This window comes from Henckelia pumila, chromosome 1 (assembly GCF_033568475.1).
Source record: "Henckelia pumila isolate YLH828 chromosome 1, ASM3356847v2, whole genome shotgun sequence".
NCBI classification, from domain to species: Eukaryota; Viridiplantae; Streptophyta; class Magnoliopsida; order Lamiales; family Gesneriaceae; genus Henckelia; species Henckelia pumila.
This window is the reverse complement of record NC_133120.1, coordinates 90,582,811-90,600,352: the sequence shown is the minus strand read 5'-3', so window position 1 is coordinate 90,600,352 and position 17,542 is coordinate 90,582,811. Positions and strand designations below refer to the sequence as shown.

Here is a 17,542-nt window from a genome sequence, read left to right as displayed (position 1 = left end):
TCAGCATGCAGTACAATTGGCCCACAAGCTTTTGTCTCTTTTGCCGAAGTAGCAATCAAAAAGCCCAATGTTATTTTAGTTTTTGTTGGGTTTCTCTTCAAATATTAATTAATTAAATAATTAATTTTTGAAATGAATGATTGTGGTTAGAACACGTACCTATATAATTATATTATCTGCATAGAAGGTTAGAATAAATTTGAATTTCTCTAAAATTTATTTTCTGATCGACTTCATGTAGTGGAATAAAGACTTGTGCTGTTGTTTTCTCTATATTATTTTCTAGTGTACAAGTTCCTTGTATGTCATTTGTCTAGCTAAAATCTAAATAACCCCTTTAATTACCTACGTACTGTAATTTTAATTAATATGGTATTATGTAACTTTTCGGACAAATTAAAGGGTTTTTTTTCATCTCGAACAAAGTTAAATGTCTAAAATCCGATTTTTTTTTTTAATATTTTAAGCCCTCACCATTATGGTAGGACTAATTGCACCAACACCCGTAAAAAAATAAAACAAAAAACACTTTATATAAAATTAATGACATTTTAGAATCGTGATTTTAAAAATCAGATACAAAAATTCTACCAAAGAGGGTAAATGTATTTGATTTTTATAACATAGAGGTGATCAAATGTGTTTGATTTTTTTTTTTTTTACGAGCATTGGCATATTGATACATTTAACGAGGTTAATGCAATTACCCAATTTATGTTACAAAATATGTATATCACTTATAAATATATCTAAAATATGTAATCATATTGTATAAACTATTTAATTATCTATCTAAAAACATGCAATTGAATGAGTTTAATCCGATCAGAGTTGGCATCTTCCTTACCGGATTATTCTGAACACAAAGATTTGTTAAGGTTTCAGTTGTCAACTATATGATCTTATCTTGTTGGGTTCCAAAAACCTGTTTTCAATTTAAATTTGGTTCTTTTGTCGGTACTTATATTTTTAGACTATTAACTTACATAAGATTGATATTCGCAACCACTACTTTATAAATCGATTTAACATTAAAATTTCAAATTTTGAATGATATTTCGACTTCGAGAATTAATTGCAACATATTCTTTCTCAAATCTCAACTCAGTAAAACAAAATGGTGTTAGCATCCCATTTTATAAAATTCAGTCGATGAATAAATTAATATCAGCGAGACAAAATATCCAATAACAAAAATTTTCTGAGCGAGGCTTAGAGGACGATTTGTTTGTGGCATGACAAAATGTCAAGATGCCGACACGTATTATGCTATAATATGATACAAACATTAAATAATTTGAATAAAAATGTGACATTTGCCTGAAAGGTTGTCCATAAAGGGTAAAATCAATCGAATCGCTTATTAAAAAAAATAAAATAAAAGCAACGAATGATTTGATGCTTCAGTATTTGTTAGTTTCATTGTCTTTTCCATTCTGGCATTTAGAAATTGAAGAAAATAAATGCCCATTATTTTATTTTATTTTATTTTATTTTATTTTATTTTATCATATATGTTTTAATAATTATAAAAATTAAAATTCTGTAAGGTTGACCCTTTCAACTTCCCGGGCCCGCGAGTTAAATTTATATTTACATATATAATAAAGGGAAATAGATTGTGGTAGGTGTAAAATTAAGATAGAAGTGATTTATAATTAAGATCGATTAGTGGTTTAATTTGTAAGAATATAATGCAAAAAACACCTACCGTCAATTCTTGTCCTCCAACTTTAGAGGTTGCGGTTGTACTAAAGCTTTTGGATAATTTTCCATGTGATTTTAAAGATCATTTAATTGCGATTATGTGGATTTGGGTGAGCGCTATCATCCGTTACATGATTGATGTGAATACGACATCAAATGTTGTTTTGAGGATTTTTTTTCCGATGAAATTAATGGATTTATTTTCGATCTTTCCTCCGATGTACATGACAAAATGCTTCTTGTATTATACAAGGTTAATTAGATGTTATCATAAAAGTAGTATCTTCATATTATATCCAACGGTCCAATTTAAATTTGGTTATATTGAATTAATAAAAATATAAGAATCTCACGTCTAAATTAACTTTAGATCTTGGATTTTGCATTGCATTACTCATCTTCTAGGCATGAACCCAATCAATTAGTATTAAAAATCGAACATTTATAATATATATATATATGTGAGGAATTTTCAGCTGCCCAACCATGTTTCCCCACTTGGTAGTGGGTTTTAGTGATGCGAAAAAAAACAAAAACAAAAATCACTAAAACTCGCGAATCAAGTGGAAAAACATGGTTGGACAACTAAAAATTTCTCTATATATATTATTGTTAGGGATAACTAAGATTACGTGAGTTGTGACGGTGAAATCTTAGCTGTAACATAAACAATATTATTGTTGGCATCTTGATTGGACAATCATTACATACACAAACATAACATTCCAACGAGATTCAAATAATTGGGCATTGGATTCATTCACCAACCAAGAGACCACTTCCACTTATTTCGGACAAGTGTTGATACAACTTAATTATGAGTAGGAGAATTTCAGTTGATATAATTGAGGGTTTATGTTTAAAAGTTTGATTTATTTTTTCCCCTCTTATATATACAAGAGTAGGTTGAATTAAGTTTGAAATATATCACCCTAATTGTGCGAAAATATCATACTCGTGTTTGAACGAGCATGAATATATAAAATGAATTTAACTTACTTAAAAAAAATGAATTTAACTATTTTAATTAAATTATTTTTAAAATAAGAAAGAAATTATCAATTATAATCGTAAAAGAAAGAAAGTGGGGAAAAAAAGGAAAAAAAGATTTTTTTTTTTTTAAGTTGAACGGTACGTTTTTATATAAATCCTGCCACAGTACTGATACTACTGAAGCAAAGCTCCATTGTCCATTGATCAATGACATCGAGATATGAGAATTGACCAATGTTTTTCTTAATTCCAATTTTCATTATATAATACACTCCATATTGTAAATAAATTTAATTTTTTAAAATATCCCATGTCTTTAATAATTGCAAAAATGTGTAAGCTTGATAATTCAAAATATTAAACCGGATGCAAAATGTCATCATATTACAAGTACTCGCAGAAAAAAAAAAAAAGAAAGTAATAACAGAAGAATTGCACAAACAATCTACACAAATAATAAATTATTAGGCAAGAAAATTTCTAAGCAAGATCTTACTATGTTCATTCTTCACTCTAGATACTGATTCCAAGCTTCATTTATTTTTTACACTAGAAGACTGAACAAAGAACATAATCACTTAAGCCATTTTATTTGAGCCGAAAACACAAAAAAGGCCACACCTTGGTAATCAAGAAGCATTTTGGAGCTCCTCACATTGCCTAGGCGTGTACGCGGCACCAATCTTTAACCTTTTAACATCACCCTAACTCAACGTAGGTTTCATCGACACTAAGTTGCCAAGTAAATATACAATACCTTTAATAGTTTTCAAATAATTACATGCTTAAGAATTTTCAGGCCATTGCTTTCTGTTCCCAACGAGAAGTGGATGTGGAAAAGGTAAGAGATGGTAGGGAAAATACCATACCTGGTAACCGGATGGTCACAGATCTGTCTGTTAGCACCTGTAGGAAAAACTTTAATATTTTAGTATTTGGTTTAATGCTAGAACTTGAGTGTCAATTGAACATGAATAAAGAAATACTTCGGAACCTTCTGCACAAAGATTGGTGTAATCGACATATATTTTACCCACGAAGGCATCCATGAACAAGCATCCGTACCCCATTATCAAATAACTGCGCACAGTGATTTAGCTCGAGACAAATGCCTTCCAGCAACTCTTGCATTTGTTTATCCTGGATACAGGAAAATAAGCTAACGTTCAAGAGATTTTATTCAGGGGTTTAGAAGATGTCAAATCCTTCTTTCTACATATAGATTTGTTTAATGGCAACTCATAATGCGTACACAAAGATAAACTAATGAATAAATCTTGACAGCGTACCATTGTGAACTTGCTATTCTTATATAAATAAGTTTCTGGCAGCAAAAGTCACGACTGTGAGTCTGTGATTACTCGATCCTACCAATAATCACCACAAGAGCAAGCTCCATCCTGAAAATGATGGTAGCGAATAGGATCCCTGATAACTATGGTTTGATTTTCCATTTTTGTCACCAGTTTTGCAAAAACATGGCAGTCCCCACATATCCTGAGATTCTTTCTAATTCTTATTGTTTTTCCTTTTGGCAAGCTCATTATACCAAATACGATAGCAAGTTTCTCACTATGGTACAAAAGCGAATTTTCCATCTGTTCCCCTTCAATATCTTGTAAGACAAAATTTGTGTCAGGTACATAACCTTCTTCCTTCAATCTCCATATGATCTCATTCAACTCATGATAAATAGCATTTACTTGTGGGTGGGACCTGTCACCTAATATAAAAGCATGAATCTTCTTATTAACCTCGATCCAACTACATCCCGGTTCTTTCTTGATTCCTCCATCCCTCATAGAATTCCTCAAAATTGCAACATCTTCCCATCTTTGAGTGTTTGCATATATATTAGACAGCAGTATATAGGTTCCCGCATCATGAGAATCCAATTTGAGAACTTGTTTGGCAGCATACTCAGCTAGATCCATGTCACGATGAACTTTACAAGCACTAAGCAAAGTCCTCCACGTGACAGCATCTGGTTCACTTGTCATTTCGTGAATAAGTTTCATTGCTTCTTTAAGTTTCCCAGCTCTTCCCAGAAGATCAATCATGCATCCATAATGTTCCCTTCCTGGATCAATGCCATAACGCATCTTCATTGATTCGAAGTAATGTTGACCATCTTCTACCAGTCCAGCATGGCTACAAGCAAACAGAACTCCCAAAATTGTGATATAATTTGGCTTGGTTCCTGAAGCTTTCATTTCTTCAAATACATCAAGAGCTTTTTTGCTGTAACCATTCTGGGCAAATCCTATTATCATGGTGCTCCAAGAGATCACATCCTTTTCAATCATCCTAGTGAAGGTGCAGCTAGCATCTTTTAAACTGCCACACTTGCAATACATATCTAGAAGTGCGTTGTTGAGGACCAAATCTCGATCAAACTTGATTACGTGGACATGGATTTGTCTACCGAGTTCCAATAGTGCTAAACTAGTGCAAGCTCGCAGAACACTAGTCAGAGTTGACTGATCTGCACAGAAACCTAACCTCTTCATTCTAATGAAGAGATTCAGCGCTTCATCACCATTACTGTTCTGTGCAAAACCACCAATAATGGTGTTCCAAACAACAGGATCTCTGGTTACCATCTCATTGAATATATATAGTGCTCCCTCCATTTCACCCAATTTGGAATATATGTCTATTAAAGCGCTTTTGACAAAAACATCCGACTCCAAACCAACCTTGATTATGCAGCAGTGAAGTTGTGTAAGATTTGCCAACTCTTTGCAGGATCTAAGAACAGAAGAGTATGTGTACATGTTGGGCCTAACTCCATCTCTAATCATCAAAATCAACATTTGGAATGCCTTAAAATAAAGCTCAGTATTTGAGTAAGCAGCAATCATTGTTGTCCAAGAAATAACATTTTTCTCTGGCATCTGATCAAATATAGCTTGCGCTTCATCCAGTAACTTAAACTTCACATACATGTTCAAGAGACTGTTGATAAGGAAAGTTTTGGGCTCGTATCCATTGGAGAAAACATACTGGTGAACTCTTTTACCTTCTTTGACAGCACAGTGGTCGATGCAACACTTAACAAGCTCAGAATATGTGATTGAATCGGCCCATAATTTATGCTTTTGCATAGAATCCAATGCTTTCATCGCTTTGGGAAGATTCCTCTGATAGCAGTATGCAGTGAACTCATCAACTACATGTAAATGATCATTCGATGTCACACTAGTTCCTGTCCTCCATTCACTTGGTTCTCTCTTCCATTCATTTGATGCCACGGAATATAACTTTTGACACCTTAGATGGATACCCTGCAGCGGCACAGGGATCAAAGTTTCAAAAACTGGCAACGGACAGCAGCGGCATTTGAATCTGTATATGCGCTTCATGTATAATACATGAGTTACATATTCGATCTGTAAATATTGTTCATATTAGCCACTCATACTCGCTGGAACAACAAGAAAACTAGAGATCAAAAGTAACCAGCGCTCGGAAAGTAAAGAGAAATATATGTTGTAGAAATTTTCTTCATATGTTAACACGAAAACTAAAAAAGAGCTTTATATAGGCTGCAATTCTTAGTTAACAATAAGTCAATAACTGAATTCAAATAAGGTTTAACATAGTTAAAATTTTCTATCGCGTTTAACAAAATTGGAAATTATATATCTTCCAAACTAGAATGATATATTTTTCAATGAACACTCCCCTCATGCTGAAAAGCCGAATATTGTATGTTTTAAGTTCGAACAAATACTGTGGAAAAAAAAAACCTTGAATCACGAGAATTCCCACAATAGGCAACTACTTAGCATTTCCATTCAGATACTAAATTTCGTGTAATATCATATCAATCAGCTAACCAACTCAATAGTGAAATATTTAATCTTCGCATGTAAGGAAAGGATTCCCAGAATTGTAGATATCAGAAACAACCACCAGATTATACTCAAAACGAGCTCTAGAGTAGATGATTAAAATTAAACAACAGATGTCCTGTATTCTCATAGGACTTCTATCAAACATCTTTAACACATCCATCCAACAAAACTTCGGCGGCCATGCATAGCAACCCGCAATAAGATCCAACTATTCAACACACCCCTAGGACAGCTCGACTCTCATTCCAAAAAGCAAACTTGGCATTGCAGAGTATACGCCAAACAAAATCACAACCAAGACTGAACTAATCTCAAAAACTATTAACTCTGTTCCTCCACAGCTCATGTTAGTATGCAATTCCTATAACTTGATCAAGATTTGAAATTAAATTCAACAATTGACATAATTCCAACAAAAACATACCATTCTACCCAAACATTTCGAATTCAGTATCTTTCACATCAATCAACAACATAAACTCATGCTTTCGAGACTCACACTCCAGAGGCCTTCAACTTAAATAGCATTTGTAAATTGTGATAATACAGCGTGACAGTATTTAAGTTTAATTAAATATTGTTTTAAAAAAAAAGTTTAGTTAAATATAATATAATTACAAATATCTTTCTTTCTTTTCTTTTTTTTTTTAAGGAAAACAAAATAGATATTTGTAATATCTATTTTAAATTGAAGTAGGACACATTAAGTCATTTTTTGCCATTAATATTTTTCAAAACTAGCAATAAATAGGGGTATTTTGTTCTTCAGAAAGGTCAAACTTTTTTAAAAAAATTACTCGTGTATTAAAATATCTTACAGAAAATCATGTTCAAATTAAAAAAATTGACGAAGATTAATAAACAAATGTCCCTTAATATCCCACTAATTAAACGAAAAAAACAGTGTGAATCATAATTTAAAAAACATAAAGACTGTCATAATATCGTTTAACAAGCCAATTTTGTGGAATAAATCTCATATACAACTTGATTTATGAAAAAATATTATCTTTATTTCAAAATATTATTTTTAAATATAGATCGAGGTATCTCAATATTCTTTCAATAAATAAAAATAATCGAAAAGATGCAACTGAATAAAAATGATATATGTATGACACGGTCTGGGGCGGATCCAGGAATTTTTTCGAGGGAGGTCAAACAACCAAAGATAAAAAATAGTTCATATGTTTCAATTATATATACTTGTTTTTTCAAACTCACAAATTAAGAAAAATCATTGGAAAAATAAATTTACAAACAAAATTCATATTTTATCCTACTCGATTCATTCAAAACTGGTTACATTTTTTTCAAAACTTATTTAATAAGAGTATATATATTAGTAAAAGAGTAGAAACAAAATTACTAAATATATTATATAAGCCTATATATTTGAAAGAAAAAAATGTGACATATATAATCGAGACACAAACAAACTAAGAAATATCTCATTTTCAATACACGTAATTGAACTATCATTCAGATATTCATCTCTCATTGGATTATGAAGACGATTCTTAAATGACATAACGAGTTGTAAATTTTAACTTCTAGATCATTGGCTTAATTTTATGTGCATAATTTTAATTTTAAATCTAAAAACATACTCGTACTTTAATATCAAAACTAAAAGAGGGGCATCTGCCCTCTCTTGCCTCTTAATAGATCCGCCGTGGACACGGTAATTGCTATAATTTTACATTTTTATTGTTTAGATATTTTAGTAGCAAGACGGTACAAATAACTAATCTTTACATAATCTATATTATATTCACTCGTCCAATTGAAGTAATAAAGATTTGGATGCACTTTATCTTTACCACTAATCGACAACATTATATTACACAGACATTTCATGATCTTTGAACATTTGAAATACTACAAAACACAAGCATAGGAATATCGAAATCCCAAAAAACACTAGTTTAGCCACTTTAATTTTATTCCATTCAACGCAAGAGCACGAAAATTTCCATGGATTAAATGCAGCCACTCTATAAAACCAGACGTTGAGTCATGTTGATACATATTAATTAATTTATGGTAAACCACTGAAATTTCATACATATATGATATATCGTCGTTCTTTCGATTGCAAATCAGAAGCAAACATCGATGGGAAAGGCAATTAATATCCGTTTGTTCCTCGCTAGTTTCTTGTTTGGCCTTGTTATATGCTTTGCCACAGAGAATTCAGACATAGCTGGTAAAGGGATTCATCAGGTTTGTAGTAATTAAGTTCTTGTCTCAGAGTATATATATGTACGTTCATGCATAGGCTGCAGGCTTTTAGGCCGAATCCCATTATTGTTTGTTATTTCATTATTCACTCGCAAATGTTCAAATATTTCAACCCCCATATATATATATCACAATCGATGGAATGAGAGAAGACTAATCATGGCTTTCTAATATGTTGAAGAGCAAGACATGGTGTGTGGTACGAGGATCCGCTCCGGCGGATAAGTTGCAAGGGTTCTTAGACTACGCATGTACGCAAGTTGATTGTGGAGATATCAAGCCGGGCGGTTCGTGTTTCAAGCCGGACACATTGCAGAATCATGCATCTTATGCACTCAATTTGATGTACAGGGCTACAGGTTCCTGCAATCTTGAAATTGGCTACCCAGCCATTACCGACCCTTGTAAGAACTCTTTAATCCTCCCATGTATATATATGTCTCAAACATATTATATATAATGCATGTGTTAGTGTATATATATCGATTTAGGTAGTGTTTGAAAAAGCTTTACTTCTCGGTTTTTTCAATATTTTGTTAAGGAAAAGCTGACAAGTGTTTTTTAAAAGTTCTCTCAAACGTACACTATGGTTACGACCTAATCTTATTTTCGGTTTTTGGTGTTGCAGCCTACGGCTCGTGTCGATATACATGATAGCAATCGGAGATCAAGAACATGATTATTGAGTTGTATAAGTTAAATAAAAGAAACCATTGATATGTAATGTGACTGTATAAATCAACAAATTTAAAATTCTCGCTATACTTGTTCGATGCAAATAGTTCATTTCTTTATCTTAAATAATCTAGCTAGTGTCTGCGTACAAAAAAAATTTACCTTAAATAATGTAGAATTTATTAAAAGAATTAATTGTGATTTTTTTTGGTGGGGGTAAAGAAATTGTGAATTAACTACGTTTATTAAGGTTAATAAAGTTAAATCGTTTGCGAAGTTAGAAGGTTGAATACAAATGCCAGATCGTTTGCGAAGATATTTTGTTAGCCATGCTGCAAATTTGAGAACGTGATGCGTATCAGTAGTACTAATTAATTTCTTTATACAAGTGTGAAATTTGTAATATATTCCAAATTAATAAAAATGATCGGTCATTTTCTATCGAATCCTTTTCCTACTAAAAGATGACTTAAGGCATAGACATGTGACCATATATTGTACAATCAATCCACAGGACTCAATTATGAGAGAACATTGAATGCTTGAGCCCCTCTTGCAACCTTAATGAAAACATCTTCTAATGTTGTATCCGCCAGACCCCATGCATGGACTGGAAATCTGCTCTTTGCATCGTCAACTGCTTCAAAAACATCGGCTATTCTGATCTCGTGTTTTGGCAACTCGAACTTTTGTGTTCCGGAGATATGGTACACCTTGCTAGCGTTTGGAGAGAGTCTCCGTACCAAGTTCTCTACTTCTTCGTCATGATTCGAGGTTGTTGTCAATGTAAATACATATGATCCCCCGTATCTGGCCTTGAGCTGTCATTTGAAGATAGAGGAAGTAAAAAATTAGACTTCAATTCAATGATTCAGTGTGTGTGGATTTTACATACGACTAAAATAGGACAGCATCACCTAACAATTCCCAGTGCATCTCAGAGGATGCAGAATAATAAAATACAAATTCTACTACCTCTTTAGGGTTGCCAACACACTGCAAGTCACCATCCACAAAAATGCCAAGGCGATCACATAAATACTCGGCCTCTTCCATTGAATGAGCTGAAATATTTGGACAAATGCATGTTTAAGATTCCACATGATTTAAATTTGAATGAGGCCAAATCTCCCTGTACAGAAGCCATGTCTAGAAAAGAGCTTGCATGCACTTACTGGTCAGAATTATCGCTCTGTTTTGTTTTGCACGCTTCACAACATTCCACAGCATGTTCCGGGAAGCAGGATCAAGACCAGTACTCGGTTCATCCATATAAACGACCTTTTAAGAACAATTTCATGAAAATAAGATGCCAAAGAGAGTAAACAGGTAGTTGAGTCTAGAAGCCTGTCAAATGAACAGAAGCTAAAATAAGGATCTAGTATTTTAGAAGTACTTTGGGATCTCCGATAAGTGATATGGCGACACTAAGCCTCCTCTTCATGCCACCACTATATTTCCCAGCTTGTTTGTCTGCCACCCCGCCATAAAATAAGTTGACACTCTTCAAAGATTCTTCCACAGCCTGCATCAGAATATCAATATGGTTATGTCATAGATCTCATCATATAATGCACAATCAAGATTAATGAACCTGTTAGGGGGTGGGGGACTAATGTAGACAATTTTCAATGTGCTATATATATCTAGAAAAATTAATTTTGCACTCCCTTTGACACGATTCTAGTATATGATTTTGACTTCTTAAGTTTCAGAATATATATTTTTTAATTTCTAACTTAAATAATTATCTTTGACAATCAAATGAGTCTGGAAAAATAATGTAAACTTACTTGAGTCAGCGCAGAACCTTTGAGATTTTTAAGCCTTCCATAGAACAGTAGATGCTCCCTTCCTGTTAGTGTTCCCCACAGTAAGCTGCAAGTAAGTTACAAACAAGTATGCATGTAAAATTGAGAATATTAACGAATTCACGAATTAAATGAAAATATGTAAAATTTCAAGATATGATCATCATGTATTGTATCTTACTCATGCTGTGGACATACACCCATGCTGTTATATATTTTATCCATATCATCCCTGATATCTAATCCCTGAACATAGGCAGTGCCAGAACTTGGCTTTATGAGCCCAATCATCTGTCCAAAAAAAAATGTCAGTAAGAAAGTGATCTCCTATATCTGCATCTTCTCATATATTTCTGTCATATCTACATATTTCAACACGATACATCCACAAGGACAATTAAAAATATATTCCCCAATAATAGAATGGAATTGAATGTTTCACGGGTTCAATAGGTAATAATAAATAACAATCTAAACTTACCATATTAATGAATGAAGTTTTGCCTGCACCATTTGGACCGAGCATGCCAAAGCATTCCCCTTGGGGCAAAGCAAGGGAAAGCCCTCTCACAGCAAATTTCTCCGGGTTTCCATCCCTTCCCGGATATACTTTTTTCAGGTCGTTGCAAATTATGGTGTGACCATCACTCGATTCGAGTAGCAGCTGTTCCACTTTCTCCCTCTAAACAAATTGCACAAAGCAATAAGAAAATAAAATGAGTGAGAACTTGTTAATAAAAATATATATTGCATTGGATTAACACTCTGTGTGCAAGAAACATTAAAAACTTTTACATGTACCATACAACTGAATTAATATAACAAAAGATGTAATAGGAAATGTTAAAAAAGATCTGAACAGAAAAAAGCAGCACGTACACCTCTATGGAAGAGACCAAGATTTATTTAAAACATCGATTGCTATGTCAATCGCAATTTTGAACTAATTTATACATCAACCTACCTCTTGAACGACGTCTGGCTTCTCCATCTGAACAAAAACTTTAGACCCTTGCCTTCGGAGACTAGGTTTACGGAAGGAAGATGATATCTTCTTTTGGTGGTTACGCAAGAAAAATAGAGGACTTCTTCCAGATGACACAACTTGGTCTGCATAATAAGCGACACCTAGAACAACCAACCATTCCACTAAGATGATAATCATCGTATCTCGCATTCCATTGTTTTTATCATTTAAATCTTTCCATCTCATTCCATCAGTTCCCATATAATTCCCAAGGAAGGAATATTGTGAAAACTCATACAACCCTCGGTAAAGGGCAAATCCTGGATACAGTTCCATTGCTATAATCCCCGCTTCTGCATTGTTTCAAGGTTAATTAATTTTGTGACTGTAAATGTCGAGGAACACATATAAAAAAAGCAGTGGAACAACAATATCCTAAAGATGCTGAAAAAATCATAATTTCAAAAAATATGTTACAGTCATTCAGTTTGGATGTCTAGTTTAGCATTGAAGCTAAATTCCAAATGAATAGATACAACAAATGACTTGGTTTGTGACATAGTTTGATTTAAAACAATGCCGTAAATGGAAACTCCAATGAAAGAATGATGAGTGCTTACGAAATCAAAATAACATGCCAACTCAATCAACTGAAAGGAAATAGTTTTTATTGGTTCTAGGCTTCTAGCTCATATCTGAAATGAGCTCACGGTATTACCCATACTATTCAAAAAACTCTAGTTCCAAACAAAAGGAAATATATTAAACTAGGTAATGCGCTCGCATTATAAAATTTCACTTACTTGGAAATGAAGCGTCCTGTAGAAAAAACTGGAAAAGAAAGCCACCCAAAAGCCCACTTCCAAAAACTAACATATACCCCACCACTGCAAGAATTATCAAGTAAAAGACAAAGATAGTTACCATAACTTCAGATAATATATTTGACATGGTTGCCAAATAAGTTGCAGTTGTTATATTTCACACCTGTAGCAGTCTTCACATTGGAGAACAAATCAGCCACGAGGAATGCCAGGGAGATTTGTAAGTTTACATAAATGAAATAGAATACAAACTGGATGCTGTAATCGTTTAACGTAAAGAACTTCAACCCTGAAAATTTCAGTGCTTAGGTTAACTTATACCTGATTTGGCATGAAATTTTATACAAACACGAGGAGTGATTTAGAAAATATATAGTTGTCTTATTACCGATAGCCGAGCCAAATATCACAAAGCATATCATGTAGATCGAGGATATTACAAGAAAATAACCATAAGATATCAACCAATAAGGCCCATCTCCAAGCCCATGCATTTTCATCATGATTCTTAGCTTGTATTGTTTCTCATAAACCAAAGATATCAGTACAACCTGCTCAGCAAGAAAAATTTGAACTTCTAAATAATTTCTCAAATTGTTAGACAATTTAATTTCTCAAAAAGAATATGATGAATAAAGCTGAGCGCCAACCTTAATATTTGTAGTTTTAAGCAATGACATTCTTCTTACTATAAGTACTCAGGTGCCTTCTTTATTTTTCAAATTTACAATAGCAAACTAAGCAAAAAGTTGAAAAATGTGGCAAATTTTTCTTGAGTCAAATGCAAAAAGAAAAACGCCAGAATAAAAATAGCAACTCTAGGTACATTGTTAGATGCAATTGATTTGAAAATGTAGATTGCTGGCCATTTTACATCCTTTTGTTAATTTTATATTAGGGTACTATATATGAAAAACACTTGCATGCCCCAATCAAAAGGTGTATCTATGTCATTTACAAGGGGAAATATTAGCACAAACTTACAGGGAACAGCTGTATGATAACAAATGTAAAGAACAGTGGACCGAGGAGAGAAGAGAAATCCAGCCTGAGTTTGGTTCCAGGCTTTGGCATTTCTTTCACAAACTCGAAAAGCATTCTTGTTGCAGGTCCAAGCAGATGTTGGAGATAGGCATTTGATACCTACACGAGCGTGCACCAAATATTAGAATATTTTTATGTCGTCTACCATTCATGCGTATTATAATTTTAACATGTTAACCGGAAACTTTTATTTCGTACGTCCGTGGTACTTGAAAAACATATACAAAATATCATGAAACATTATAATGAACCAAGAAGGAAATCTTGACAAGCTTTGAAGCACTGTTTTTTGTTTTTTTTTTTTTTTAAATAAGCTTTGAAGCACTGTTACTTCTTCCACATGACTAAATATTTGACAGGAAGAGAAAATGGTATACCTGGCTAATATAACGAAACTGATTAGTAAGAAATCAAAATATTAGAAAAAGAACATTTTCATTTTGTGTAGTCATGAAGAATTTTCAATTCCCAAAAATTATTGTAGTCTAAATCATTTCATGTAAAAAAAAAAAAAAGTCTAGTCTTTGAACCATAGAGTAGGTAAATTAAGCAAATCTTATCGGGATTCAGATACCAAGTTGACCGAGCGAGGCACCCGCATCAATCCAAGAGGCTGATTGCCTGAGTCATTCTTATAGGTAGAATTGTACCATATGCTCACATTGAACTGATTTGCATTTGAATTTAAAAAATCATAGGCTGTGAAACAAAAATATTAAATAATTAGATTATCCAGGGAATGAGATAAAGTTTAGAGAAAAGGTATAATTCTTAGTCCAGCACCTGCTACAATCTCGCTGATCTTTCTTTCTGGATTCCCTTTACGATATCCTTTGTATAGCTCATCATTAATCTCTGAAGAACTATCACGCCACAAATTTGAGCCTTGGACGCAGCTTACATCTAGATTTTAGACAAATAAATATAAGCAAAAACAATGAAGTGGTTGCCCGAGTATTTACTTGTTGGAAATAAAAGTATAAAACTTGTTCATGAATGCTACCTTTTTGCACTGCTACAGGACCTATCTGGAGAGGGAAAGAAAATGTAGAGTTTGAAGCACATTGAGGCTGCACGTAGTATACTGGAAGATCTGAAAAGAAAGCTGGCTCGAGAAAATTGATATATTGAGTCTGTGATTCCGAACCCTGGAACATCAAAAATAAAATGCAAACATTGAAACAATGTGTTGTGTAACAATAAGCAGCTTAGCCTACAAACCACAAGCCATAATCACAAGGAATGAAGAAAAGGATAACAGAACTGAGTAAACAACAAAATGGAGATGGAAATACTACTAACCAAAGCATCGCCAGCTATACTGTAAAGAAAATCAGAGGCGTTTATATTAAGTGACTGATCAAACATATTTCCAGCCACACCTGTCAAGGTCACAGAAGAAGCATAAAACATCTTATCAAGCTCATCCACACATGCTATGTGTAACTTCTCTACCAATATAGAGAGACCACCTCATTTAAATTTTAACTTGTTAGAGATATGAGACATTCAACATTTCTTCGTTGAAGCATGCATCCTAAAGTGGAAGAAAATACCAGAAACATCACTCAACCAAAGCCTGGCAAGTGAATACATTGCCATTAATGGTGGAGATGAGACCAAAGCAAATAACTTCCTCCGTGTACTAGCTTTACTAAATTGCATAAATATCATTCAAAAGTTTAAGCAATTAGATTCATGGTACATTTAATATTTACTCTCTAACAGCCATGGACAGATATAAAGTCAGACGAAGAGAGACATACTTCGTCCAAGTGTCTGATTACTTCCTGTCATAAGTATAATCACAGGACAGGAGCCTGTTCTCCTGCATGATTCATCGGGCAAATCCGAATACGGGATGTAATTGGTTTTCACTGCACGATATTGTTGTGCCGGCAACTGTAACAGAGGAGGCCATTCTGGTGGATGAGGAATGGGGCACGTGGCCACTTGATCCAAGGTCGAGTATTCAATACCACAAACCTTTGTACATTGGCCATCGCCATTAGTATCAACACAAGTGCATCCGCACCTGTTTGCGGGTTTATTTAATTCGTTGTTCACCAAAATTTGAATGAGGACAAGCAATAAACAAAGGATCAATGGGATTGCAACCAGTCGAAGATTAGCCTTGCTGTTTCGTTTCTGAAATTATAAATTGAAAGAAAACGAAGGAAGATAAATCAGTTCAAGGACTCCAAACAGATTTTACTGTTTCAATCCACAATCAAAACTTTATTTCGAACCTATCATCAATTCCCTTGGGAACTGAGATTCCAATTATTTTTAACGTGGCATTCAAATTCAAATAATGGCATTCCGCATCAAATGAACTAAGGTTGTATAGAATAGTAGAAGAAACAACAAATGATGTTACAGAAGGATCAGATTTGCTGAATGAATTTTCATTAGTACGAGTAAACCACAAAGCTGCAGTAAAGTTTTTTTTTAAATGGATCAAAACCAAAATGTATTGGTAGCTGGTCGAGCTACCAAAAATCGACCACAAGAGTATTAATCTAAATACATGGCAATCAGACAATAAATCAACCCACCTGCAACTATGCATAATAAACTAAACAGCAAAAGGTAATTGCAAACTTTAAAAAAGCAAAGGAGAGAGAGAGAAAGAAAGCAAAGAATAACATAAACCAGAGGTAAGTATCAAGTGAGATAAACAACTACCCGCCATCATAAATTACAATTCAAGGTAAACTAGCGATAGACTGAAACAGATGGGCTAAACATAAACTCTAGCAGCGCAATACTGTTTTCAAAAGCATATTGGGAACTTAATCCGATAACCAATCAAGAAAAATAAAATTTAATCCAATAACTAATGAAGAACTAGAACCAAAAATGTGATTAGTAAAAGTTAAAATGGGTCGGCACCTGAAAAGTCAAATTCTTCCTCAGCAAAGCATTAGCCTGTGTCCAAAAACTCGCCGGCCCATTTGATGAATCTGCCATTCTTGGCCAAAATGTGAGCTTTTGCAGAGAACTTTTTATTTCTCAAACGCACATTGAAATTGTTTCGTGTTTTGATCGATGCAATTGGAATTGGAACTCTGTTTTCAAACGTTAACTTATATAACTGTATGAAATTACTTTCAAATAACGAGAGAGGATTGGATGACGAAATTGCCCTTTGGCTGAAGAATTTTCCGGGAAATCGTCCGCCGTCGAATGACTGAAATGTCCCTCACGCGTTTCACGTCCTTCTGTCATTCTATATTTTACTTCATTCGTGTTTTTCCTTTCATTCCGTCGCTCGAATATACCTAATTCAAGTCATAAAAATATATTATTTTTTTATGTCGAAAATATTTTTTTCTTGTTATCGATATTAATCGTAGCGACTTGTCTCATATATGTTGATTCATAGAAATATATATTTTTATAAGTCATGGTGTA

General features: G+C 33.6%; 2 protein-coding genes across 5 annotated transcripts; both read right to left on the bottom strand.

Moving 5' to 3' along the window:
- Positions 1-3,161: 3,161 nt before the first annotated feature.
- On the bottom strand, positions 3,162-7,100 carry LOC140874638 (pentatricopeptide repeat-containing protein At2g03880, mitochondrial). Of its 4 annotated transcripts, XM_073277989.1 has the most exons (5): positions 6,985-7,100; positions 3,990-6,092; positions 3,695-3,840; positions 3,570-3,606; positions 3,162-3,430 (listed from the first exon to the last, which is right to left on the bottom strand). In XM_073277989.1, the coding sequence occupies exons 1-2, from the start codon at positions 6,985-6,987 to the stop codon at positions 4,068-4,070; spliced, it is 2,028 nt and encodes a 675-aa protein (XP_073134090.1). In that variant the 5' UTR covers positions 6,988-7,100; the 3' UTR covers positions 3,162-3,430; positions 3,570-3,606; positions 3,695-3,840; positions 3,990-4,067. The 4 variants fall into 4 exon arrangements, with proteins under 4 accessions (XP_073134090.1, XP_073134089.1, XP_073134092.1 ...); XM_073277988.1 differs by having other exon boundaries at positions 3,162-3,606; XM_073277991.1 differs by having other exon boundaries at positions 3,162-3,606; positions 3,766-3,840.
- Positions 7,101-9,841: 2,741 nt separating this feature from the next.
- Positions 9,842-17,189, bottom strand: LOC140876470 (ABC transporter A family member 7-like). The gene is made up of 18 exons (XM_073280440.1): positions 17,021-17,189; positions 15,892-16,273; positions 15,428-15,507; positions 15,129-15,273; positions 14,909-15,028; positions 14,700-14,824; positions 14,066-14,224; positions 13,470-13,632; positions 13,245-13,370; positions 13,061-13,144; positions 12,255-12,610; positions 11,772-11,972; positions 11,472-11,581; positions 11,273-11,357; positions 10,876-11,004; positions 10,655-10,760; positions 10,455-10,543; positions 9,842-10,300 (listed from the first exon to the last, which is right to left on the bottom strand). Exons 1-18 carry the CDS (start codon positions 17,096-17,098, stop codon positions 10,001-10,003), a joined length of 2,838 nt encoding a protein of 945 aa, XP_073136541.1. The 5' UTR covers positions 17,099-17,189; the 3' UTR covers positions 9,842-10,000.
- Between the last annotated feature and the right edge of the window lie 353 nt (positions 17,190-17,542).

Excerpts from the sequence above, each read along its gene's own strand:
- LOC140876470 (XM_073280440.1), bottom strand. The coding sequence starts at position 17,098 with ATGGCAGATTCATCAAATGGGCCGGCGAGTTTTTGGACACAGGCTAAT. Across the intron at positions 15,029-15,128 it reads TCCTGTAGCAGTGCAAAAAG|ATGTAAGCTGCGTCCAAGGC; the intron begins GTAGCATTCATG and ends TCTAAAATCTAG. Across the intron at positions 11,973-12,254 it reads AGCCAGACGTCGTTCAAGAG|AGGGAGAAAGTGGAACAGCT; the intron begins GTAGGTTGATGT and ends CAATTTGTTTAG.